Source organism: Macrotis lagotis, chromosome 4 (genome assembly GCF_037893015.1).
Source record: "Macrotis lagotis isolate mMagLag1 chromosome 4, bilby.v1.9.chrom.fasta, whole genome shotgun sequence".
NCBI lineage: Eukaryota > Metazoa > Chordata > Mammalia > Peramelemorphia > Peramelidae > Macrotis > Macrotis lagotis.
The window spans coordinates 69,542,820-69,569,851 of NC_133661.1; the positions used below are offsets into that span (position 1 = coordinate 69,542,820).

The 27,032-nt window shown below is 41.6% G+C and overlaps 1 protein-coding gene across 3 annotated transcripts; it reads right to left on the bottom strand.

Annotated features, from left to right (window-relative positions):
* Positions 1–1,574: 1,574 nt before the first annotated feature.
* Positions 1,575–25,607, bottom strand: PARP6 (poly(ADP-ribose) polymerase family member 6). Of its 3 annotated transcripts, XM_074233041.1 has the most exons (23): positions 25,505–25,603; positions 21,502–21,691; positions 20,875–20,952; positions 20,147–20,241; positions 19,612–19,672; positions 19,175–19,265; positions 18,696–18,762; positions 17,626–17,775; positions 16,219–16,429; positions 15,587–15,640; positions 13,377–13,472; positions 12,803–12,895; positions 12,517–12,642; positions 11,474–11,539; positions 10,242–10,309; positions 8,876–8,924; positions 8,462–8,574; positions 7,098–7,170; positions 6,322–6,391; positions 3,847–3,926; positions 2,840–2,903; positions 2,521–2,605; positions 1,575–2,107 (listed from the first exon to the last, which is right to left on the bottom strand). In XM_074233041.1, the coding sequence occupies exons 2-23, from the start codon at positions 21,502–21,504 to the stop codon at positions 2,005–2,007; spliced, it is 1,896 nt and encodes a 631-aa protein (XP_074089142.1). In that variant the 5' UTR covers positions 21,505–21,691; positions 25,505–25,603; the 3' UTR covers positions 1,575–2,004. The 3 variants fall into 3 exon arrangements, with proteins under 3 accessions (XP_074089142.1, XP_074089141.1, XP_074089140.1); XM_074233040.1 differs by lacking the exons at positions 1,575–2,107; positions 2,521–2,605; positions 6,322–6,391 and having other exon boundaries at positions 25,505–25,605; XM_074233039.1 differs by lacking the exons at positions 1,575–2,107; positions 2,521–2,605; positions 2,840–2,903; positions 3,847–3,926 and having other exon boundaries at positions 3,933–7,170; positions 21,502–21,688; positions 25,505–25,607.
* Positions 25,608–27,032: the final 1,425 nt, after the last annotated feature.

Sequence of the window (27,032 nt, forward strand, 5' to 3'; positions counted from 1 at the left end):
AGACTCACAAGTTTATCCTTTTGATGTACAAGCATTAACATGTTTCCCATCCCTCATGTTCCTTGTGATGCACATATATGCACATATTGGCATACAACATATGCCTTTCAAATAGCCACAGTAACCTAGTGATAGACCTTGTGTCACCATATTTTAGTAGTAGCTGTGACAAAAATTTGTCTTCTTACATATCTGTAATTTATTTCTCATATCTTGTGCATGTGTCTATAGAGACATCCAAGAACATTAATTTGATTACTGGCTCCATTCTTTGGATTTTTCTTCATATGCATTTCTAGTTGCCTCCATTTCCCTTCCCACAGCACAGTTTCTATTAAGCTTTGTGGCTATATGCAGGCAGTTTTCTCCCCCTCTCTTCCTTTTCAATTTAAAACCCTTTTGAACAGATTTATAAGACTGAGACTTTCTTATCAACCCTTATTAGGTGCACTCCAAGAATATGTCATTCCTATTTCAATGTGGTCCAAAGATCAAAATGCCCTTCTCTGATATTGCTAACAGTACCTCAGACACCATCCCATTTTGTTTCCTGAGAATTTCCCTCCACATCCCAAATACCATCAACTTTCATAAGCTCAAAGATAGTCCTAGACTCCCTTAACCAAATAAAATAAAACACCCAAAACCACAAATTTAAGAAATACTGATCTAGGACATCCTGATCAACTTACAAAACTTGAAACCTAGTAGAAAAAGGAAACTATTTGGCAAGACTCACTCTTGGCTAGCTCATCACTTTTCCACTTACAACTTCCTGTTTAACTATCTGGTTTTAACTGTTATAGCTGTCATCAAATTTAATGACTTTCAATCTACTCTTTCCTTTTTGAAAATGGTGACAGCCAGTTTTCTGGTATCCCTCCTTCCACATAACTTTTCAAAGATTAATGATAGCATTTCTGAGATTATAACTCATTTGATATTGAAGACAACTAAGTTTAAGTAGAGTGCTCTTTTACTATCATCTCACCTACATGAGCATGATTTATTGGTGATTCTTTTACCAGTTTGAAAAACATTCCTACTTGATGGAGAAAATAGGAATTATGAATCTTTTGTCAAAAGTGATACGATAATCTACCAAGTGCTCAAGTGAATCCAACTGTAGCTTTGATTTCTGATGGGAAAGAGAATTTGGAAAGTCCTTTTAACCTGCACCCTGCCTCATCAATTTCTCCTCTTTCCTCAAAATTTGTTATTAGACTTATCTCTGGGGAAAAGAAGGACTAGGGATCCTAGTGACCTAGAGGTCAGATACAATTCTACAGAGACAACTATATCCTTTCTATCAGGACTATTATATAGATACATTTCTGTGCCACACTGGATCACACTGGAGCTGAGAGAAGATTGTCCACTGGGAGAAGAGGGAATGAGAATGACCTGAACCCCAGACACTTGTTCTGGCAGCTCTGAGCAATATGATCCATTGGCTAGGGAACATTTTCAAAAGGCTCTCCCTTAATGTATCTGGGGCAGGATTTGGCATCAGATGGCACTATTCCTTATTCCCTTTCCCATAAATAACCTGACTACAAAAGGGAAGTGTGGGAGAAGAAATGTTTTTCATTGCCAGAGTACTCAACCCTCAGTATTCATTTTCTGAGTCTTCACTATAGAACCTTGATAATGATTGTGTGAACTAAAGTGAACTATGACAGGCAGATCACAAGGACAACATCCAGTCCACAGCACCTTCCATTTTATTGGTTTATTTACAAACAAGGTGAAGTCAACAGGGAAATACAAGGGGTAAGGGTGGGGAGGTGGGGTTAGTCTGGGCTATCCAGATGTGGAATGGATCCCAGGCTAATTTCTCCCATGGGCTGTGTCTCTCCTTTTTCTTTGCATGTCCCTTAGGGACATCTCCTCTGGCTCCTTGGAATGGCCTCCTCTGATGCTCCTGGGTCCCACAGTGAGAGGGGTTGGTCCTTCCTCCATTTTGGGGAAGGGAACAAGAGGGATTTGAGGGCCAGGGCCCCCTCAGTTTGTGTAAACCTGAGTTCCGATCACACGCATGATTTCCTTCTGGATCTTGGGGTCCTGAGTATTAATGTTGGCATCACCTACTTGACCATCCTCATAGCTGTCAAAAATGTTAAGAATGAATGTAATCAAGGTAGGACAGGAATATGTGAGCATGACTGAGTAAAATCGTGAACAAGTTTGAAGGGAAGAACGGAAATGTCTGTCTCAGAAGTCTCTCCCCACTCCTTTCTCTTCCCCGCCCCCCAAATTTATTATTCTCCACTTTGACGGAGAGTGAATCCAGGAAATGTGAGAATTCTCTTGCTCTTGGTAGGCCAGCTCCCTCTCTGTGCTTCCCCCTCCATACAGGGATGAGAACCTTAAAGCAGTTTCCCTCAGATCCAAATCCTTGATAGCAGAAACATTTTCCAAGCAGCATTGTTTCCTCCCATTTAACAATCATATTTCCACTAATCATATTTCTATCACATTCCACAATCATATTTCCCTGGTTTACCCTCTCCAACTCACACAAAGAAGAACCGTGTACAGACATGGTCAGACACAGGGCACACCCAGATGTTCCCATGTTTCTGAAGATCCTTGGACGTAATTACTGTGGAGAAAAAGGGCCATGAATCAAACACAAAATTCCTGACTGAGGAGAAGTGTAGTAAAGAGGAAGACATGAACGAAAAATATTCGACAAACCACACTCCTCCAACTTAGTATAATTCCCCTTATTAGTGATTCCCAAAAAACTGCTAAAGAGTTTCCCTGTAACCAAAATGTACAAAAAAGACTGACAAGAAGGTCTGGAGGGAACTTGGAGAAAAGCAGAGTCACTCACCTTCACAAAGTGCTATACAATTCAGATTCCGACTCTGAAGGAAACGGGACTGGATGGATCGGGTCTGGAAAACAGTTAACAAATATGAACAGAGCTAGGTAACCTGGAAAACTTTCTCTGGGAGGAAAAAATAGCACCACCAAGAATGATAGAATCAGTCTAGGACTTCCTCCAATGACCCCGACCTTAGCACCACCATCTTGGTAACATCAACCCATAAACAACACAAATCCATAGGTGGATAAATATGAGTACATTTTACAATGCTTAAATCCGTAAATGCACAATACAGGTTGTCAACTTGCATGCCTATGCCTGTATATTTTGTGTTCTTGGCAAGTATTGTGTGTCTCCATAATTCAGTTCAATTCAGTAAGCATTATTAAGTGCTTATTAAGGGATACAAAGACAAAGCAATGATTCTTCAAGGGCTAGAACCGTTCGCTTCCACACAACTCACTCCACTTCTAGCCTCAACACCTTATGGATTAACTAACTCCTCACATTGCCCCCAAGGTAATCACCATTTAGCCTCCACAAACTTATATCCCAAACCTGCCTTAAAGGGAAAGCAGGAAATAACTGAAGTCTTTATCCATTTGTCTACAATGATATCACTTGTAAACACATAATTCTATGATCTTCAAAACTAAGTAGGCTCAGTCCAGGTTAGCACATGAATGGAAGGCTGACTGGGAACATAGATGTTGTAGGCTAAAGAATATTGTATGATGGAGAAAGCAAAGGACTTGGAGTCACAAAGATTCTTGTTCAGATTACCCCCTTAATAGCTGTGTCACCCTGAACAAGTCCCTTAACCTCTCTGAGTCTCAGTTTCCTCATCTGCAAAATGAGGGACTGGAATAAATGACCTCTAATATCTCTTCTAATTCTAAAAGCATGATTCTATGACCCTATAAATACTGAACTGAATTGAATTTGCTCACAGAAACATTTAATCCCCCACAGCCCAATGCAGTTCCACTGTAAAGTTCTATATAGATTACCTGAGGGATGGTGTTCATCCGGTTGTATCTCTGGACTAGCTCATCCTTGGAAGGCATCCTATGCTGTCCTTTTCCCATTCCTGCCACAGACCAATATTCCAGGTGAAATGATAAGGAGATAAAGGGAGTGAGAATGGAACATGAATTCCTGGGTGTCAAGTGTTAAGGTTGAGTGAGATGAGGGGACAAGATCAAAAATAGAAAAACAAGGACAGTCAATCTGATTAGGATGGAAAGAATTGTTTCTGGTCATAGGATATAGCAATATCAGATGTGACCAATGACAACCCAACAGAAGCAAGAGGAAGTCAAGTCCCATATAGGAGATCATGAAATGCAATAAAACCCCCATCCAACAAGCCTTCCCTGACTTTTCCCCAACTCCCCAACACGCTGTGACCAAAGACCCTATTCTCACTGATTACTCCACAAAGCATCCCAGTGAATATCCAAGAATCCTAAGTGGGCTATATATCTGAGCATCCCACTTCAACTGCTACACACTAACCCTAGGAAACTGATCTGCATGAAAAGGCTACAAGACACATAAAACTATCATCTCCATCTCTTCCACCCTTATCAAGATGCCTGATCCATCATGTCATCAACCTGAATATAGTCCAGTATACCAGACACCTCAGTGACTGGGCTAAGAGGCTGTCAATCCTGATTTGTTTGTCCTGCTGCTCAGTCATACACTTGAATCCTTTCTTTCCTCCCCCTTGAATCACTTTCTGTCATCCTTTGGTCTTTGTTATAGCAAAACCCTAACTCCAAATCTCAGAATCCCCACTGAACCTGGCAAACAATGCTATGCACAGGATGCACAATGACAAGAGGTTTGGGTTACAATTAGTATCCAAACTCTATTAAGGAGAGTAAATAATGAATTAGTTATGCAAGTTCCAAGTTTGATTCTGCTGGGAAAAAATAAAGACAACTTCTTAAGCCTTTGCCAAATGTGGGGTCAGAAGTTACAAAGAATGTATGGAGCAAGGTCACTTAATCCCTACAGGGAACCTCATAGTAATCCCTAGGGGACAAGCCAGGTTTTATTCTACCTTTCAATCTAATGAACTGTCCATATATCTCAAATCTATCTATGATATTCCTGCCAATTTCCCGAGATCAATCCATGAAAACAAGTCATTTTATGTAATGTTTTGATCCTGGGATAGGCTGCTAAAAGTTCCTCAAACAGAAATGAACATAGCTCTATATAGAACAACACAGACTTATGGTCCTGTGCCATTTATTTTTCCCAAACCCAAATCTGTTCAAACTTCCCTAACCTCTAATGTCTAGCATATGCCCACATACAATGGCTAGGTCAGCAACGGCCCCATTAACAAAAAAGTAACACTGTATTCCCAGTACTCTTCCTACAGAAGATGAGGGACCAAATGGGCTTTGAGCTGCCTAAGGACATAGAATAAAGACTGAGAAGATGGAGAAAAAGAGGACGCCCAAGCAGGAAGTACACAGTTTGGGCCAGTGAACATATACCCTCATAAAAACCATCTGTGGCAAACATAATCACTGACTGGTTCATGATCAATAGCACTGATAGGTAGAATGGGGGGGGGGGGTTGAAGGGTAATAAATAATGCCTTCTGCATCTCTCCAAAAATTATAATCTGAGGATTATTACTGTAATACTATAATCATTACTAAGAACCAAAGAGCCTGGACAGAAAGCAAGTTAGTCTGTACTACAGAGAGAAACTAGGAGACTATATAGAGAATAAGGCTTTTCAGGCAGAACATATAGGAAAGAAATTGTCCTGAGAAGGAAAATTAGGGAACCAAATAATCTAAGAACAAGGAATTAGTAAATCAGATTTATCTCCTGAATTGGACAAAAGTAGACCTCTCTATCTTTGAGATTGCCTCAAATGGATAGAATCTGTGCCCTAATCACTTTTCAAGAGTGGAAGAGAGGGATTTTGCACTTAGTCATAACCTCAGAGAATGTGGCAATAATGAAGGTATATAGGAAATAAAGAGTTATGTTCCTATTCATATAATCATCACAAATTGATCCTGCTCTCAGATTGTAGCAAAAAAGTAAAAGAAGTCTATACACATCACAAGAGTGGGTATCACTAGAAATATACCTTTCTGGGTATATATACAAAGAGAAATACTGTTATCACCAAGATCAACATCTCTAGAAACAGAGATTCAAGAGAAAAGCTCCCCCAGTTCCCCACCCACAAACCTCATGAGCTCACTAGTTCAAAGTTGGACCTGTTCAGCACTTCCCTTCCAAAGAGGGTGGAAGGCAGAGGTTTCCTAGGGATGGACTCATTGAGAAGGAAAAGATCCAGAGCAAGTACCCATAGAGAGAACAGATGACAGATTGTGTGTCCATGGAGTAAAGTAAGCAGGAGTGATACCACAGACCATATGTCCATGAAAGGAAAACAGACACGTGAACAAAGCTTAGGTAGCCATAGGAGATGGATTACTCACCTGAGTATCCAAAGGAAATACTGGAGATGGGACTCAGGTAGATGCCTTTGCCATACGCTGCTCCATGCAGCTTGCAGGGAAACACCAGGGTGAGCAACATAAACTGGCCCCCCAATGACTCTCCAGGAGGAAAGGAACCTCCTAGGGTAGCTGACAGCTCATTCTCCTGCTTTTCTCCAACTCCAGACCCATCCCAGGCTTACAAGCAGTCGCTTTGATCAGAAGTTAATTGGGTTGGAGAATATTAACCCTTCCATGTCTTAAAGGACAGTGGTGGAGAGAGTGAAATCACCAAGTCAATCCACATTCCTGTTGTGGATGCAATGAGGGAGGAAGGCCAGGACTGGGGCAGGTGAACAAGAAGAAACAGACTCTCTGTAACCATTTCCCAGATTCACTGGGGGTCAGAGATTTAACCAGTCAAGATGAGACAAGTCACTGCTGAATCTATATACATGTATATACATGTATATAGAAAAGTTCTGTCATTTAGTGTTCTGTCACCTAATAATCATCAATCCCAAAACGTAGAACACAGTAATATTCTTAATATAAGGATTTCCTCAATAGATTCTTCTTAGGACTAAGTCCACATCAGCCACAGTCTCTATATAACCCTGACCTCCCAAATCCCTTTGATATATATGGTAAGGCACCAAGAAAAATCAGGGTCTCAAAGCTTCAGTTTGGGAATTAGAAACAGAAAGGAGAGTACTCTAGAGCTTCCCACCACAAAACAGGGATGGTAGAGGGAGAGAAGAAAGCCTGGCTCTTACCTGGAGTTTAGTGTAGGATGCATTGACCAGGCCATTACGCAGGATCGAGTGCCAATTTTCAATGTGGGACCCACTGGAAAGCAAGGATAAAGGACACAAACCCCAATAGAGGAGGCTGGGAACAGCCTCCAAGAGCTAATAATACCATTCACCCTCCCAGGACATGAAAAAAGAGGGTCAGAGTCATACGCACTCATATTGAAAAATTCATCTTCATGGCCTCAGCTAACACCTTTTATGCATAGCTCTAAGATTTATTTCTCAAACTCCAGCACAGATCTATATCCTCCCCGTCTGCTAGACACTTCCATTCTAATCTCATGGGGCCCAAACCAAATGCAATGTGGTACAGGAGAAAAAATGCTGGATTTGGAATCAAAGGCTGAGGTTGGCTCTCTACCACTTTCTACCCATGTAATCTAGGAGAAGTCATTTAATTTAGTGACCTCTAAAGTCCCCTTCTGATATCTAGATTTCTCTATTTCTGATAATGGTATCATTCTCCCTATTCAAAATCTCTAAGTTATCTTTGACTCCATCCTTTTAAATACTCCAAGTCCCAATAATTCTTCCCTCTGTCTTCTGCAATCCTTATTCTCACTACTCCACCCTAGTCCAGGTCAACTTTATTACCTCTCAGTCTCCTAATTGATTTCAAGGTCTTTGGCTTCTCCCTTCTTCAGATTAATTTTGCATACCAAACTAACATTTTTTTTTAAAAAGTTTTTATTTCCCACATTTCTGCTCAAAAATCTTTTCAGAGGTTCTCCACAGCTAACAGGAAACTTCCTGTTTCTGACTGCTATCCCAAAAGAATTCCCTGGTCCAGCCAAACTGATTTATTCATTCACTTCTTTCAAACAAAACTGACAAGTTTCTGCCTCTTTGTTTTGACTCAAATAGTTTCAGTCTACCTGTAATAACTTCACTCCCCCTTCTATGCCTATAGAAATCCAATCAATATTTTTAAGTCTCAGGTTAAGCCTTAGGTAGAGCCTTCCTTGACTAGCTTAGTCTTCAATGATCTCTTTCTCTTCTAAACTCCTCTAGCATCTGTCTTCAGAACGCATTTAGAACCACAATGTTGCCTCTAGATTTTCAAGCATTAGAACTATATGTCTTATGTCTCTTCAACTAGACTATAAACTCAGAGTAAGGATCCTATATTATAATTTGTATTTTTCTACAAAGAGAGCACATTACAAAAAAAATCTAATAACAGTTTGATTACCTGGTTGATGAATCACAACTACAGAACATATACACATCTAAACAGAATCCTGACATCTATGAACCTAGGGGACAAATGTCCACCAGTTGGTCCCCCCATCGTCCCTCCCCAGCCCCTACTTCCTCTCCCTCACTGGAAGGCGAAGGTGCTGCCGTAGAGTTTCTTAGCCGTCCGAAACCGGGCCTCCTTGGCAGGGGGGCTGCTCAGCAGGAGGAACTGGTGAGAGGTGTGCATGAACTTCAGCTGCTGCCCGGGGTGGGGGGGAATCAGGGGAGACAGAGCAGAGATTGAGATCAGGGAGGGAGGAGTGATGGGGCCAAGAAGTAAACAATCCAGGAGCAGAGACCTGTTCTGATCCCATAGGATCAATACAGTTCAGGTACCAAAACAGTCAAGATGGGACAAAAATAAGACTGTTGACTAAGACTGGAGGTACTAGGGTCAGCAACAAAGATGGAACCTCCCTGGTCTGCCACTCCCTAAATCATCCCTCAAACAACTTATCTGGTTTCAAGGAATTTGGGAGAGAGGGTGAGGGGCCACTTACCCTGCTGAGAGGTAGCTTGACAATATGTGATCTGTTGCTGGAGATAATCCTGGGAAAAAATAAAGATGAAGAAAAGAGTGCAGAACAAGTAATGGAGTCTGGACCAGTCTAAACATAGGAGCAAAGGAGGTATTCCCTCTAAAACTGATAGGGAAGCAAAAAACCATCTGGCAATTCAGGTATTGTAGCCAAAATTGAATGCATGTGAATAGCTGTGCTAGGAGGAGCTAACAGGACATACCCTGAAGCTATTTGCTATTAAGATTGGGGCTAGAGATCTCTTAGACCTAGGATTCAGAAGCCTAAGAAGGCTAAGAGAGCATTCTGTCCCACCCTAAATGCCTTCCACATAATAGTCAATGGATATTTACTAAATAAATGAATGAACTCAGGAAGAAGACTGAAGAATCAGTTAAATTAATCTGTTCCCTTATTGGCCACCAAGACTGAGAAAGAAAGACAACCTGGGATTGAACTGAGGGGAAAAGAATACTAGAAAGACAAAACAGATATTTTAGGAATCATGAGAAGAGTCAGGTTGGAAAAGGAGTTAGATAAAGCTTGGTAAAGCATGGTATAGCAAGAATTTTTGAAGGAGACTGGTCTCCTGAGTTAAATACACCTGGACTGTTTCTGGTCTGTTCCCATGACATAGCACTGGATAAAATCTCTTTATGATTAAGGGTGAGACTTCTGTTGAACTAAATTATGCTACTTTTGAAAAAAGGAACAGAAAAAAGTGGGGAGATTAGGAAAAACAATAAATCTTTGTGGGCAGCCAAGGAAGGAGCTTGAGATATTTGTTTTCCATAACAGTCCTAAGTGATGAACTTGAGAACCTGGACTTGTAGGCCCTTTTTTACAAGGGAAGGAGCAGAATCAACCTGAGCCTCCAGACACTGCTTCACAACCCAGCATTTAGGGAAGAGGCCTGGGTTGAGAGGGGAGGGGAGGGAAGAGATACATACTTCTCCAAGTGAGTAGGACTTTTAAATATATATAAAATAAAGAGTATTTATTTCTACATACAGCAGGTTCTCAAACACCTACTATGTACATGATTAGTTTCAGGACTGTCAAAAAGCCTTTGCAAACCTATAGAAGTATGTAAGTACCTTGTAGGGGCTAAGGTTTTTGAATCAAATGAAGAATAAAAACAACATTTCTGCAAAGCTGAAAGTTGTTCAGTCTCAGGAGAAAAGTAAGTGTGTGCTTTCGCTGGTCCAGGAAGAAAAAAAAAGTAACCTTCATCCATATCCACACCCAACCCAAAAGAAAGGAAATGGCCACTACATCCATCCTCCCCCCAAAGGGAGTGGTCTCTGCTCTCGTACCCCCCAGGAGGGAGTGGTCACTGCATCCATACCACTGCAGGAGAGGGTGGGCCAAAGGATCCAGCTTGTCCATCTGTTTCTTGATTTCCAGATATGAACCCTGTGAAAAACATTCACAAGATTATCTCCCAAGGAAGATAACCATAACTGGGTGATCAGTTCTCTATAGATAGGAGCCTGGGGCTGACACAAGGCAAGGAGAAATATTAAGTAATAAAAAAAAAATTTAAACATCGCTCTAAATATTGCTTATTTATTAAGAAATTTTCTCATAACATCCTTACAAAGTAGATATCACAAGTATTATTATCATTTCCATCTTATAAAATCAGGAAAATGAGACTAAAGTTAAATGGTATTCTTAGAGTCACACAATTAATAGATATATGAAACAGAATTTGAGCCCAAATCTCCTGATTCTAGATCCCATGCTTTATCCAACACACTGCGCCAACAGAAAACCTTTAGCCCAAATGGAAAAATAAGCTATACAAATGAAAATAACTAAAGATGCTCATAAAACATAGGAAGTGCTCCTTCATTTATTGAAAAATATGTAAGCTAAAACAAAATTAAATCTCATTTTAAATACACTCCCCCCCCAATTTATTCTAGATTTATTTGTAAGGAAGGGACATATGTAACAAGAGTAAAAATTAGGGGGGGCAACTAGGTGGTGCAGTGAGTAGAGCTCCAGTCCTGGAGTCAGGAGGGCCTGAGTTCAAATCCATCCTCAGACATTTAATAATTACCTAGCTGTGTAAACTTGGGCAAGTCATTTAACCCCATTGCCTTGCAAAAAAAAAAAAAAAAAACAAGAATAAAAATTAATCTCCAAATATTCAGGCAAAGAGTCCCAGGTGGGAAGGGACAAATAGGAAAGGGAAAGCTGAGTGTCTGGAGAGGAGTAAGTTCAGGATGGAGGGCTCTCCTTGCCTTTCCTGAGGGTGCCCTGCTCCTAGAGGCATGGTGAAAGGATCTAGGCCTTGAATCTACCTAAACTTCTTTCTTCTCCCTAAAGCTACAAATTATCCCTCAATTTCCTTAAATGCTCACAGTATAATTCCATCCCTCCATAGCCTATTTTGAATATTTTTAGAGCTACAAGGAAAAAAGAATAATATATAGGGCTTTGAGATAATAGAAATTATAAGAAAGGTTGAAATAGAGCCAACAAGGCAGAAATCAAGGAAAGGCAAAGTGATGGCAGGAATTAAAGCGACAGAGTATAGAATGCATGTGATTGTCAAAGGATCAGGCATACCTGGGTCATCTCCCGGATAGACATGACACTGTCCAGGGCTTTCTGAAGCCGTTCATAGTTCTTCTTCTATGAAAGTCAAGGAAAAGTGGAGGGCCACATGTGGAAGAAAAGAATCGAGTGTTGGGAAGGGAAAAGTCTCAAATATATTTAAGTTCTTTAAGGGCAATGAAAATATTTTAATCTTCTCTGAAATTAACAACTCCCCATCCCCAATACTGAGTGCCTATATGTGTCAGTGTTCAGTCATAAAGTTCACAGAATTAGAGTTAAAAGAACTCAAAGATCATCTAGTCTAGTCTCCACAGTTTTAGAAATGAAGACTGAAGCCCAGAAAAGTTAAGGGGCCTTATTTAAAGTCATATAAGTTGTAAGTAAATAGGATGAATTAATTTCAGGTCTTTTTATCTGAATCTAAAATCCAAAGTCTTTCCACTATATCACATTGCTTCTTCAAAAAAGTTCATAAATCAAAATTATATCCTTTTATGTATGTGCATGTATTTGTAAGACAATATATACAAACATATGTATAATTTATATACTATAATTGATTAATTTAAAGAGAAGAGTCAGATGTTGGGGAAATATCCAAGCTCTCCAAAGTAGCCCCAACTATTCATTCTTTAAAGTGGCTAAGCCCTAAAGTTCAAGTCAAATCTCCCCTATGGCAGGATATGAACCTCAAATTGCATGCCCTCCCCATAACCAGAAACATCAAAGTAGTAGTCTCTTATACTTACCCATTTCTATTCTCTCTCTCCATCTCCTGATGCTATAGCTACATGGCTCCCCTACTTCCCATCTTGAAATTGAGGGCAAAAAACCTTCTAGCCCCAGATCCTCACATCCTGACACACACCCCCCATTAAGTCCCCAATTCCCTCTAGGTCTCATTTCTCTCCATCCTCCTGCAAACTGTATCTTCCATGTTTTCCATCTCCATAGCTCATGATTCTTCCATCCTTTAGTCCCCTACCCTGTCTCCTCCTCCTCCTCCTCCTCCTCCTCCTCCTCCTCCTCCTCCTATTCCTAGACACATTTACCTTGGGATTGAAGGCAAGAGTCTTGGGGTCACTGGGATCCACAACAGAGGGGTACGGCTCAAAAATGATGCTTTTTCTGGGAGATTCTAATGCTGCCCGACACATAGCCACCAGCAGGTCTACCACCTCAGTAGGAGAGAGAACAGAAGGCCAGATAGCATTGGACAAATTTCCCATATCTGGAACCATATTCCATTCTACTATCCTTTAATTTTCTGAGATTCAGCCCATTCTATTGTTCTTTATTACTTCAGTCCTTGATCCCACCCATTCTACCCTTTCCTACCTCTGCTCCAGTAGCCACCTCCTCTGCAGCTCCAGACATCACCCCCAGTGTATAGAAAGAGAAGACACAGAGCTCCCGAGTACAAACAGCTGGCTAAGGGAGTAAAAGATATGTCATACAGGTAAAGAGGAGGGAGAACAAATTAGGGGCAGGGGCACTCCCAATCTTGACTGTAGACTTTGGGTATGTATCTGGGCTTCTTTTAACTATCAGCACCAAGTAATCTATAAATGAGTACAGTCTTACTTAAAATGAGTTACTGGTGATGAGGACTGCTGATGAAAGATATCAGATTTCTACTACAAAGCAATTTAGGGCCCAGATTCAGAAAGACATATCCCATTTTAAGTGACATTACAACTGAACAAAATAGCCTTTCCAATGAATAATGGCTTGGGAGGGGAATAGAGAAATATGTGACAGCTGTAGAATGGGCTCATCTAAGTTTCTAGAGACTATAAAGGAGTCCCAAAACCAAAAGTCCTTGGTCAGGGCTCCAAGAAAAACAGAAATTTAATTTTCAACATTTGTCCAAGAAGTATACAATGCAGGGAGATTATAAAGAAGATTATACCTTGAGCATAGATCCATTCTGGAAGACATGCTGCTCATCACACACTACACAGTACTCATTCAGGGTTGGAATCCTCTGTTCTGCATACTTCATAATCTACAAGATAAAAAGAGTAGAATCACATCTTGCCAAGGCACTATGAGATACCTCTCTGGAGGCATAAGTCTACACACCCACTCATTTACAGATTTGGAAAGTTTGTTTCCCTTCTTTCCTTTTTCTTACACTACCACACTCATCAACTTTAGCATCTAGAACAAGGCCTCATATGCAGGTAGATAAACCTTTTTCATGTTACTGTCCAGAAACCTTTGACATTTTCCCTAGAGGCCCAGTTCAACTTTAATGAGGAAAAGTCTCCATCAGCTAAAACTAAAGACTGAGAATCTCCATGGACAAAAAGTTATGCTTAAAAACTCCTGTGGGAGGCAGCCCCATACCTTAGGAAGCTATCCTGTCTAAGACAGAAGAACCACCACAATCTAGAGAATTCCTTGTTTTAAGTGCTTCCACACATGCTTTTTACTTTGCTATGGCAATTCCAGTCAAGAGCACTTTTCCCAAAAAGCAGCATACATTGGTTTCACAAGAAAATGGGATCAATTTACTTAGGTATCCAGCAGTGTGAGATACAGATCCTTATCCTCATGATAGGAAGAAACAATATAATGAAGTAGAAGGAAGATGTAGGTTGGGATTCAGGTTTCACTACTTATTAGCTTGGACAAATAACTTTGCTTCTCTGAGCCTTAGTTTCTTCACAAATAAAATGGAAATGAAAATATTTACAATTAGGTGGCGGGGGGCAGCTAAGTGGCGCAGTGGATAGAGCACCAGTCCTGGAGTCAGGAGTACCTGAGTTCAAATCCGGCCTCAGACACTTAATAATTACCTAGCTGTGTGGCCTTGGGCAAGCCACTTAACCCCATTGCCTTGCAAAAAAAAAAAAAACAAATAAACAAACAAACAAAAAAATTAGATGGCAGGGTAGAAAGGGCATTGAACCTGAGGTTAGGAAGACTTATAATTCAAATCTGACCTATGATCCTTAATAGCTATGTGACCTTGGGCAAACCACATAACTTCTGTCTGCCTCAGTTCCCTTATTTGTCAAAAATAAAAGCATCACCCTCACAGAGTGGTTGTGAAGATAAAATGAGAGACTTATAAAGTGCTTTGCAAATCTTAAGGCACTCTATAAATGCTAACTTATTATTGTTGCTATTTATCATCTACTTGATAAAAGTCTTTATTAATACTAAAGCACTATGTAAACATACTATTTACTCTTAAAGGTCTGTGATTTTTGTTAGTGGGGATATTTTTAGCATCAATGAAGAGTACAACTCCTTCAGGCATTACTAAAACATCTTCATGAGTTGCTGGCCAAAAAGAAAAATCATAAGCTGATGATAAACCTTCTAATGAGAAGAATCTCTGAATTCAGCTATTTAAGCTGGTCTCTGGATGGCAACAAACACCACATCCATCATGAGACACATTCTTGAAACCTTTCCAGCTTGGAAAGACCTGACAAAGCTTGCAGTTCACTGGTATAGTCTTTTGAGAGCCAAAACAAAGAAACATTAAAACTTTAATATTGGCATATAAATGTGAGCTACTCTTAGTATCATTAAAAGAAATTCATAAGCAACAGTAGCAAGCAATACTTGGAATTAAGTATATGGGTAGTATTAGAATATTTCAGAAGAGAATGAGATCTTTTCAAGCTGATACCATGATGTGGAAATGGCATCTAAGCTTGGTCTTGAAAAATAAGCTGAATTTTGATAGAAGTTGGTAAGCAGAGAATTCCAAATGAAAGGAATAGTGTGAGCAAAGATATGGAAGCAAGAAAATTCAAAGGGACAAGATAAAAATAAAAGTATATGGTTTTAGTAAAGTAAAAAGACACTGGAGGACAAAGAGCCATATACTAGCTTGTATTATTTTCTAATTGTTTCAAATGTGAGTTTTTTCTTCCCAACAAGATTGTAAGCTCACTGAGGGCAAGAATCATGCCTTCTTTTTCATTTCCCAAAAAGCCAAGTACCTCCTGATAAAGAAGGGAGAATGTAGAGTGGGATAAGGTGATATATATAGGATAGTTAATTAGATGATGGAATATGCAATTCAAATATGGTAGGAAAAAATAAATCCAACAATGAGAAGTACTTGGAGGGACTTAAATGGAGTCTGAACTTGTTTACCTGGACAAGAAATCCATATTCCAGGGTAGGAATGTTCTTGCAATGACCACTGACCTGACAAGGAAACAGAAGACCCCTGTAAGTCCTCTCCACAGCCCAGGCTATTTATTCTAAGCCCATAGAAGTCCCCTTGGAGTAACAGTTCCATAATCTAGTTCAGATCTGGACAATTCTAAGAGAAAACAGTCCAGAAGGCCTTTAGCTATTTCTTTGGAGGCCTTGGTGGAGAAGGTGATATGATCTCTACCTTTGTCCCTCTTCCAGGAAGAAAAAGGTAGAAAAACGGAAACCACTGACTATGAAGTTTCACCCCAGTGCCACCATATCGTGATATCCTATTTTTATATTACCATTCCCTCAAAAGCTCTGTCCTTTCTACCTGATCTAGCACCATGGGAATCTACCTAGGTAGGAATTAACTAGCAATAAAGATTTAACCTATTTTTCAAACTCTTCCTCCCCACAACCTTCTCAACCCCCAACCCTCGTCATTCAATAATTCATGGCACCTCAGCCATGAGAGATATTTCTGTTGCACAAAGTCATATGAAGCTAGGAGCCTTAATCCCAGGAACTATTCTCCCCATTTCCACCATCCAACACCCCAACCAATCCCTCCCCAGACCATGTACCAAGGGAGAGGTCCGTGCTGGGGGAGGGAGGCCCACGTGCTGGGGGCAGGGGAGACCTGCCTGGGGGCTGGGAGGGTAGCCAAACACTTCTACTTTGGGGTTCTTCATAGTACAAGATATAGAGCGGTTCATGAGGCGCCCAACACGCAATTCTGGCACACCCAGTTTGCCCTTCAACATGGAGTCCTGAATAATGGGGAAACTGGGGGACCTAGAGAAAGAAAGAAAAGGGTAAAGTGCTACAACAGAGACTTCCCTGAACCCCAGAAAAGGGACAGAGACAATAGGGACACAAGTTTAAGGCAAAGTTTGGCACAACAAAAATCCTGAATAGGAGCTTTAATTAGCATGAAGCAATTCTATCTGTCTGTGTCCCATATATGTCTTAGACTTAGTTGACTATGTAAGTTCATGTCTCACACCAACAGCTCAGGATCAGCAGGGCCCATATCTAGGTCTTTGCAATATATGCCCAACTTCAGCAAGCCCCATATGACCAGGGGATTTCTGATAATACCTGTTGCATTTATTCAGTCAATATTGAGTGTCTCCCATGAAACACCTCCACTGTAGGTGTGAAGTGTCTGCATCCCGGGAAGCTAAGCCTCAACTCTTGCTAACAGTAAGATTAGGGGAACTACATTGAACATGATACCCAAGATTCATCTCTTTATTCCCATAAAAGTCATTTCATAGGCCCCTGAAGAATGCACCAGTAACAGAAACATGACCTTGAGAACAAGGAATGGAACACTCTCTGAGTCAACTCAAAATGACTGATAAAAGATGAGAGTGGAGGGAGAGGAGGGGTTTGAATATTATCCCCCAGCTCTTTTTTCCTCAGGGTTAGGGGGATAAAAAGGGTAGATGAGAAAAGACCACAAGAAAGAGTGGAGGTAAGGAGAGGAAGGAAGGGAAAGGAGGGTGATGTGTTTGATTATAGGTAAAAGTGCAACAAAACAGAATACATACTGGAGGTAGTGGATAAATTAAAATCTAAGTTCCTAAGAGTCAAAGCTGGATAGCTAGGTGGCGCAGTGGATAAAACACCGGCCCTGGAGTCAGGGGGACCTGAGTTCAAATTCTGTCTGTCTGTTACCATAATTACCTAGCTATGTGACTTTGGGCATGTCACTTAATGCCATTGCCTTAAATATATAAAATTTTTTTTTAAAAAAGAGTCAAAGTTTGTTTAATTTTTTGTCTTTGTGTCCCCCAGTGGTTAACACAGTGTTCAGCATATGGCAAATGCTTAATAAATGTTTAAAAATTGATAACATCAAAAAACCAAAGGAAGGGATGGAATGGATAAGCCCAGCAAGTAAAGGTTATGGAAAGATGTAGAAAAAAATGAAAGATGGGTAGGAAAAATGTAAGGAGAACTGGAGTTTCCAGAGCTACACTCACTTGGGGATAGGTGAAAAGATGCTGAGGCCCGCTCGAAATTTCTTGATGGTGCCACTTGCCTTGAACCAACTGTGCCGCTTTTCCTGCTGGGTCTTCAGGAAGTCGTTGCTGAGATGCTTCCATTGTTGCGATGTGAACATTCCAAGGATCCTCAGGGGAAAAGAAGAACAGTTTTGAATAGGCTCAATAAAGAAGGATGATCAAGGACTGGATGAATAATTCAAATCAATCACACCTGGATTTCCAATTGAGGTCAGCTCTGGCAGAAGATTCCTGAACTTAATCCAAGTGGTGTGCGCGCACACACACACACATACACACAAAAAATGCCACTTAACAAATACTTGGTAGAAAACAGAAGGACCCTCCCTCCCCTAGATGCCCCAAGTCTGCTCAATGGGAACAACTCTTAAGAGTTTATACTGTCAGATGCCAAAGGTGGAATTTCTTATGTAAGGCATCTAGGAATAGGCAGATCATAACACTATATATTATCAATGAGAAATAGTCCAGAAGGAATGTCTTTCTTGGTGTCTGTATGAATAATACAGACACCAATTCCAGAAATGGAAAAGAAGCTTGAACTTCACTGAAAAGGAAAGGAAAGGGATTCAGACATGAGGAGCTTTCATTATATTACTCTTTATGTATCTAAACTCCTAGGTCATGTTCCTGAGGGAAGACTAACAACTGGCATATCAATCATTTGACCTCTGTGATATACTTCAAATAGCTAAGGACAAAGTCAAAGAGAAGGAATCTGTGGGAACCACACTGACAACAAACTCCTTACTCCTTATTCTGAATACAGAGATCAGCTTTAACTCCTAAGATCCCAATCAATGCCAACTGAGATGTCCTAAAGCCTAACTACTGCAAAATCTCAATAACTCCCACTGGCTTCAAGGATGAAGAAGCAGCCAATGACTTCTAAGACTCAGTGATCTGTCAGAAAGAAATCTTTGGTCAAAAAATGCTCCACCTGTCTTCCCAAAAGCCACACAAATGTACATCTACACATCTGTACATTCACCCTCATGTCTGATAACAATTAGAAAAGTCATTCTTACTTTTTCAACTGAAGACCCAGTCCAAACCCTTCTTTATTGGAAGGCTGGAAAACCTCAATTGATGGTTCTGCAAAGAGAACAATAATATTGTGTCTATATCCTACTGCAGTCTCAAGAACACTGTTAAGCAAAGAAAATATCAAAGTATCATTAAATGGGCAGGATTGGAAAGCAGAGAGATTAGAAGCTTCCCAAGGCAAAGTTAAGTAAAGAGGACTTTCTCATTCACTTAAGCAAAACTACTTGAAGGACCTTTAGACAACAGAGAATGAAGGGAATACTAGGACAAAATCTGTGAGTTATCTAATCCCAAAAAAACCCAGCAATAGGGTTGGGAAGAAGAGCACTAGGATAAAAAAGGAGGAATGTCTAATGCCTTAGTTATCTCAGGGCCTGATGAAAGGAAAGGAACACTGTGCACAGGAAAATGTAGACTGAACCCACCAAAATATCCCACCCCGCCAAGCAGCCAATTTTACCAGGTCCATCGAGGTACTGAGAGAGTGAGAAACGTAGCCTCAACACAATGGGTTCTGTCCGAAGGACCTTCCATGCTGTGGAGACTTCCTCCTGGGGGGGGGGAAGATTGCTTTGGGCTCAGCCTTGATCATAGCAACATAAGATAATGGCTATTGAAAGGATAGGGAATTTATACATTTACAGATATATATATATATAATTAAATATATAGATATATTTACACAAATTCACACACATGAATAAACTTGATATTTGCTATACAAACAAATGAAGGCCCATGGAAATACCCACCATTATCTGCTGACAATCTAGGCAATGAAAGAGCCCAAACACATGCTCTGAATGGAACACAAAGGTAATGAGGCCCTCCCCACTTTCCGAACTCTGTTTGGGAATGTTTCCTAACATGCTCTGAACAAAACTCAACAGCACTTACATCAAGGAAGCTGATGTTGATGTGGAGGTCAATGTCCACATCATCAATGGTTCCATATTCTCTGCAGAAGCACACATAACTAGAAGTAAAAATCTAGGAGTGGTAGGGGCAAGAGGGAAAGTTGGGGGACAGGGAAGGCCTTGGCCTAAATGACTAATGGAGACAGAGATGGGAAAGGGAATGAGGATTAATCTGTACTCTCTGTCCAAGTCACTCATTTAACAAAATTCTTCCAGGACAGGAGTTCTTACTTGGGGGTCTATAAAACCACAAAGAGGTCTGTGGATAGATTTCAAGAGGTCTGAATTTGGATGGGGGAAAAAAAATTATTTTATTTCAATATAATTATTTTCTTTCGCAGTACTATAAATTTTATGCCTTTAAAAACATTCTGAGAAGTTCATAGGTTTCACTAGACTGCCAAAAGGGTTTATGATACACACACACACACACACACAAAGTTAAGAATTTCTTCCAAGAGGAATCATTTAAAAAAAAAAAGAGTCCTGCCTCCCTATAACCCCACTCAGCCCACCTGATGGACACTGAGTTCTCACTATAGATCTCTTTCACGGCTTCGATGTCAGCATCAAGCTGTGGATGTCGGTATAAATCTGCTGCACAGCTCCCCTAAGTGGGTGACATACAAAAGGACAAAAAGGAAGAATAAGCAAAAGAAGAGTCAAGAAAATGCTAACTCCAGGGACAAGAATAGATAGAATCTAGAATTTAGATCATAAGGGATATAAATGTGGCAGACACTTGAGGGACTTTAACAATGGATACTGGTTAATCCAGGATGTCCAAGACTCTAGATATGCTATCAACTCTACTCTTCCAAGCCTCACATATCCTAAGAGCCCCTGGTTTCCCCTCCCAGCACTAGCTCATGGCTTTGAAATTAACTACATGAAGCAAACTAGGAGTAGGGGTGGGGATATGGAATGTACGCTGAAGAATAGAGAAAATACAGATTCTATATGAGGAAAGTCTCTAACACGCCTGTGCTTTGGACTCTATTCAGAACAGTGATCATTTTTAGAAATGGTGGCAAGATGATCATTGATAATGACTAGTGAGAGAAGTAATTGGTAAAACATTGGCTATTTTACTATATGAATTTGTACATGGCTACCTCCATAGAGACTACCCTAACTTCTCTTCTTTAGGCCTGAATTGGGGAGAGCATGACCACCTGACCATGATCAGAATCTGGGATTATTAAGGAGTTTAGCCAAGAATCAGTCTAAGGTAGGTCCTCACCTGTACTCCATAGAGAAATTCCTCTGACTCATTGTCCCCATCTGAATCATCATCAGTCCAGTACTGGCTTTTAATGTCCTAGAATGAAGAACAAGGGTACAAACCTTGCCTATGGGTAAGAGAGGGTGCAGACACATGAGAGACCCATACAGGTAGAGAGTCCCTCAGTGGGAAACAAACTATGCCAAGGGATGGAAGAAAGAATAGGAATGGAAGGGGGAGAAAAAGAAAATCTTTTCTGAGATATCCAGGATCTTAATTCTGATATCACATTCCCTAGATTCCCTAGACTACCACTGACATTCCCTAGAGTCCCCACTCCTCTAGCCAAATCATCTAAATCCTTTCCCTAATGTTTCTGTCTTTGCTTGTCCTTTCTCTCCTCCAACTCCCCCAACTCTCCTCTTTGGTTAACCATTCTTACCCCCAACCTAGTCCTTCTCATAGCCTATGATCTTTCTTCCCCATCCTTTCTATCATTAACCCTGAGTGAAGGAAAGGGTAATAGAAAAGAGTCAGATCTACACAGTATCCACCCTGCATGTATATCCTCAAAAAAATTAATCACAGAAATTAAACCTCCCTGGCAGGTGCCTGTGTATCTACATCATGAAAGCAGTTGCTCACCATTGGGTCAGTGGCTCACACACACTTCCCAGTCAGCACTAGGCAGTGCCCCTCCATGCCACCAACTAAGGTCAGCAAGAAGAACATCCAGAAGACCATACAGGGAAAAGGAATGAATGTTATCAGGGCTGACTGGTTATCTGCCAGGGATAGTGAATTCTGCTGTCACCGTGGTAACCGAGTCACTCTGCTAAAAAAGATAGACAACAATTGGTTACACAACTATCCCACAGCCAGAGTCAACATAAGTGAGCATAAAAATGCAAACAAATTTACAAGCAGCTTTATAAATGTACATGTATAAGCACATTCATGTGTATGCATATTGATATGTAGAATTATAGATATACTCCTACAGCACTTATCAATGGACAAGAAATCCCTTTGAAAAATATAAAATGTAGGGGTGGCTAGGTGGCGTAGTGGATAAAGCTCTGGCCATGGAGTCAGGAGTACCTGGAGTTCAAATCTGGTCTCAGACACTTAATAATTACCTAGCTGTGTGGCCCTGGGCAAGCCACTTAACCCTGTTTGCCTTGCAAAAGCCTTAAAAAAAAGTGTGTATATATATATATATATATATATATATATATATATATATATATATATATACACATATATATATGTATATATATATATAAAATACATATATATATGCATATATAAAATGCTAAAAAAAAATTAAAAACTGTAGCCCTATTTAAAGTCAAAAGGCAAGGAAAGGGTCATAAGTAGCCCTCTACCAATCTTGAGCTCCAGGAACCTAAATGCCAAATCCTTAGACATACTCTAAAGAATCCCTGCCCTTTATAACTAACTAATCCTGAGATCTCCTTGCATCTTCACTGTTTTCATATGAAAACCTATATAATCTTCACAACTAACCAGAAAATCAGTGTTCCACATCTCTTCGCACATAAATATTAGTGCTATGAATCTCTGAATGATTTAGCTTACTTTGGCCCTAATCACATTGGACATTATCTGATGAATATGAAAAAGCCAGGCCAAAAGTATCCTAAGTCTACCTAAGGAAATGCTTTCTCAGACAACAGAGGACTCTACAGTGATGTTTGTCCTTCATTCTCGGTCTTTTTTTTTAGGTATTTTTTTGCAAAGCAAACGGGGTTAAGTGGCTTGCCCAAGGTCAGACAGCTAGGTAATTAAGTGTCTGAGACTAGATTTGAACCCAGGTACTTCTGACTCCAAGGCTGGTACTTTATCCACAATGCCACCTAGCTGCCCCCCTCATTTCACTTAGCCACTCCTTGTCCTTCATTCTTGAAGAAGACCATGACATCAGGGAGGTGATGCCAGGAAAAGCACATGAATTGGATTTGAGTGAGGGAGGACCATACTAAGTCACCAACCTCATTTTCTCCTCCAGAGCCATCTGGGTCGAGTGGTCAGATATGGATCAGGACAACTGGAGATGGCCCCAGATGTGAGGCAATCAGGATTAAGTGACTTGTCCAGGGTCACACCACTAATAAGTATCAAGTATCTGAGATCACATTTGAACTCATGTCCTACTGACTCCAAGACCAGTGCCCTATCCATTTCACCACATATCTTCCCATGAGTTGTCCCTACAACAGACCCCAGAAGACTTACTTCTAGGTTGCAAGTGTAACCCACATTGATCCTAAAAATCCACTATGGTTCATATTTCTATCTCTACCCAATAGGGCCCTAAGGAGCAGATAGGCTTAACAGCTTCAGCCTGTCAAGAGCTGAAATCATCAGTTTTTTAAATACCTAAGAGGGCCTTAACAGCAAAGTGAGAATAGAACTAGTCTAAGAGTTATGAAGTACTCACTATGTTCTAGGCTATTAAAGTGCCTTTTGAACCAACTTCAAAAGCTACCAAAAACATATGCACTCTACCCTAGAGAATGGCTCATCCCATCTTCCTCCTCCTTCCACCCCTATTGTGTATATACTCTGTGTGTGAGAGCTATAGTGTAAACATGAAATGATATACATAAAAATACTTTCCAAACTATAAACAACAATTAAATAGAAATATGAAGCAAGACTAAATCTAAATACTACCTTGATGAAGGAGACCACCATTTATGATCTTTAGCATATGAAACATCAGAAAGCCCTCCTCTGCCCCAATAATTCCCAAAACACCTTGTCTGAAATACCACCCTTAAAGCTTCTTTGAGTTAAGGATTTTTTTCCCCAAGCCCTTCTTTTAAAATGTGGCTCCTCTTGAAAGGAGAACATATTAAATCACTCCCTCTTTTTTAGACTATGATTTATCAGGCTCAAAGAATAACTGGATTATAAAATAGAATGAGTCTTCCAGAAAGGTGCTTAAAGAAGATGTCTATGAATATATCTAACAGGCCTTGGGTAATTCAGGATGATGTCTAAGTCTCTATAATAAAATATTAATTAATAAGTTAATTATAAGAATTCTGAAAAATAAAAAAACAAAAGAAATGAAGAGGGAGTAAATAAGCATTTATAGAGTGCCTACTATATGCCAGAGATGGTGCATGGGCTACTCTCTCTCTCTCTCTCTCTCTATATATATATATATATATATATATATATATAAAATCTCACTTGATTCTCACAACCTTACAAGTAGAAAAAAAGAAACAAAGAAACAAAGGAAGGCAGAAAGAAAAGGTCAGAAGAAAATAGAAATAATTGTTAAATTAAATTAAAATAAAATACTCATTCAATACAAATCTAAATAACATGAAGTTCTATATATTATTTTTTAAATTGTTTTATGTGAATGAGTGTTAAAACCTTAAAATTTAAACTCCAACAAAAATTGGGGGGAAGAGAGAAACAATCTTAAATTGCTAATAGGCAATCCCTTCAAGAGAAAAGAACTCCAGGGGCAGCTAAGTGGTGGAGTGAATAGAGCAGTGGCCCTGGAGTCAGGAGATCCTGAGTTCAAGTCTGCCCTCAGACACTAATTACCTAGCTATGTGGCCTTGTGCAAGTCACTTAACCCCATTGCCTTGCAAAAAAAAAAAGTAAAAAAAAAGAGAAAAGAACTGTATACCATAATGGTCAGAAGGAAAGAACCCAGCTCTCCTAGAAAAAGCAGAGGACAGTGAGGGAGGGAGAAAGGGAGGGAGGAATGAATGGAAAGAAAGAAGAAAAGAAGAAAATGAAGAGGAGAGAGAGAGAGAGGGTACTTATATCCTGGCTATGTAAAAGAACAAGAAAAGTATTCCGGTGAAGATGGGGACCAAGAGAAGTGAGAAACTGTTTATCATATCAATATCAAGCTAGATCTGTCAAATAGGAGATAAGGTAGCAAACATGTTCCACCCATGCATTTATGCATATGTATATCTGTTTATGTTCATACATGGGAATCCTAATTATGTCCAGTTTTGTGCTCCAAATCCGTTTCTAAGCCAGAGGGGTACCACCTTATATATGAAGCTAACATCAGACAAAGTAGAATTCTCAGTAAATAAAAATGAAATACCTGTAAAGCCTCTATTGCCCTATTGTTAGACTCCCTGGAAGAATAGCTAACTAGTTACTTTATGGGTATATTAAATAGTAATTCAGTGAGTTTGGGCCCAGCATTAGCCATCAGTACTTGTTCCCTTTTTCATAACATATTAAATAACATTTCATGATTTCTCCAGGAAAGGAATAAATGAAATCTAAAACTGCCTTGTTCGCCGGCAATCACGGAAGGTGACCGTCTGCTGTGCCCCTTACGGACCTCAGAAATGTCCTGATTTCTGAAAAGTCAAAAGAGAGGCCTCCTCGGGGCAGGCGAAACCGGCCGTCCTCTGGGTTTGTCTGGATTCGGGGTGCGTGGGTGCCGAGGCGAACAATGCTCGCGTCTGCGGCCAGAGCTGGCGAGGCCGGGGGCCAAGGTCAGGCGGGGCCGGCGCGGGATTCACACCCAGGTCCGAGCAGCGGCCCCCCCCCCCCGGGCCTCGCCCCCTCCCCCCCACGGCCCCGTCTCCATGACAACCCCGGGAAGGCCCTCCCCCCGCGCGCTCACCGCTCGCTCCCGACGATCCCGGGCCTCGGCCCCGCCGCTGCTCCTGGGGGGGGCCCGGCCGCCCCGCCCCCTCCGCCTGCGCCCGGCCCCCGCGGGGGGAGGGGAGCGGCGGGCGGGGGCCGCGGGGGCCCGGTGCCCGCTCTGCCCTCTGCGCTCTGCCTCCCCGCGGCCGCCGGCCCCGCGCCCTCGCCTCCTGGTCCCCGTCACGGGCCGGGCCGGGCCGGGCCGGGCGGCGCCGCGCTGCGCATGCTCCCGGCGGCGGCGCGGGTCACGTGGCCCGCGCTCGGGGAAGGTCAAGGCCGGCGCCGGGGAGCGCGGAGCGCGGGGAGCGCGGCCCGGGCCGGAGCCTGGCCGGAGCCGGAGCCTGGCCGGACCCGGGGCCTGCCCGGAGCCGGGGCCTGCCCGGAGCCGGAGGCCGCGAGAAGCGCCCCGCGGGCCCCGGAGCCTGCCCAGAGCCGGGGCCTGGCCGGAGCCTGCCCGGAGCCGGGGCCTGGCCGGAGCCGGGGCCTGGCCGGAGCCGGGGCCTGCCCGGAGCCGGGGCCTGGCCGGAGCCGGGGCCTGGCCGGAGCCGGGGCCTGGCCGGAGCCGGAGGCCGCAGCAAGCGGGGCCGCGCCCCCCCGCTGTCCTCCAGATACCCTAGTTTTTGCAAGCGCCCGCGGCCGCACGGCCAGGTCACCCCTAAGTGTCCGAGGCCGCGCTGGACCTCCGGCCCTGCTGGCTCCAGGGCCCGTGCGCTCTCCGCCGTGCCACCTTCAGGGACCGGCCCTGGACCACTTCCTCCCGGGACCAGCCCGCCGGCCTTGCTGCGGGTCCTGGATGAAGGTGGCTCACACCTTTTCTCACCTTCATCTTGGAAAACACGCCGCAGCCTCCCCACAGACTTCCCGCAGCTTTGCCTCTGAGATCTTAGTATTCAAAAATCTGCAGCCATAGAGGATTGCTGGAATCCTGGAGGATTCTCAGTGGAGAATCACGCTGAAGGCAGCATCCTTCCCTCCCCAAACAGGGACTATCTGAAAATATCTTTTTTTTTTTTAGGTTTCTGCAAGGCAAACGGGGTTAAGTGGCTTGCCCAAGGCCACACAGCTAGGTCATTATTAAGTGTCTGAGACCGGATTCGAACCCAGTGAAAATATCTTAACCTGTAATAGGGAACCTGGTTTCCATTTGTCCTGGCACAGACCACCTTTGGTGTATGAATATCTTATGCCTAGCTAGGCAATAATTAAAGTGTTGTTAAAGACTAAGTTCTTTTTTCACTTTTAGAATCTGCCATCTTTCTCCTTGTTTTGCTTGTTATATTTTCATTTTATTTTTATCTTAAACATTTCTTCTAAATGTCTTCAAACCGGTTTTGTTCTAAACTAGTCAAACATTTCGCGAAAGGATCTTGAATTCTCTTCACCTTTTAGTAAATTATGGAACAATGAAGATACATTTTGCTAAATTAACTAAACTGTATCCTTTTGAACTTCAAGGCATGTATCCCCAAAAAATCAAAAGACACAAATTTGTTAATATGCCAAAA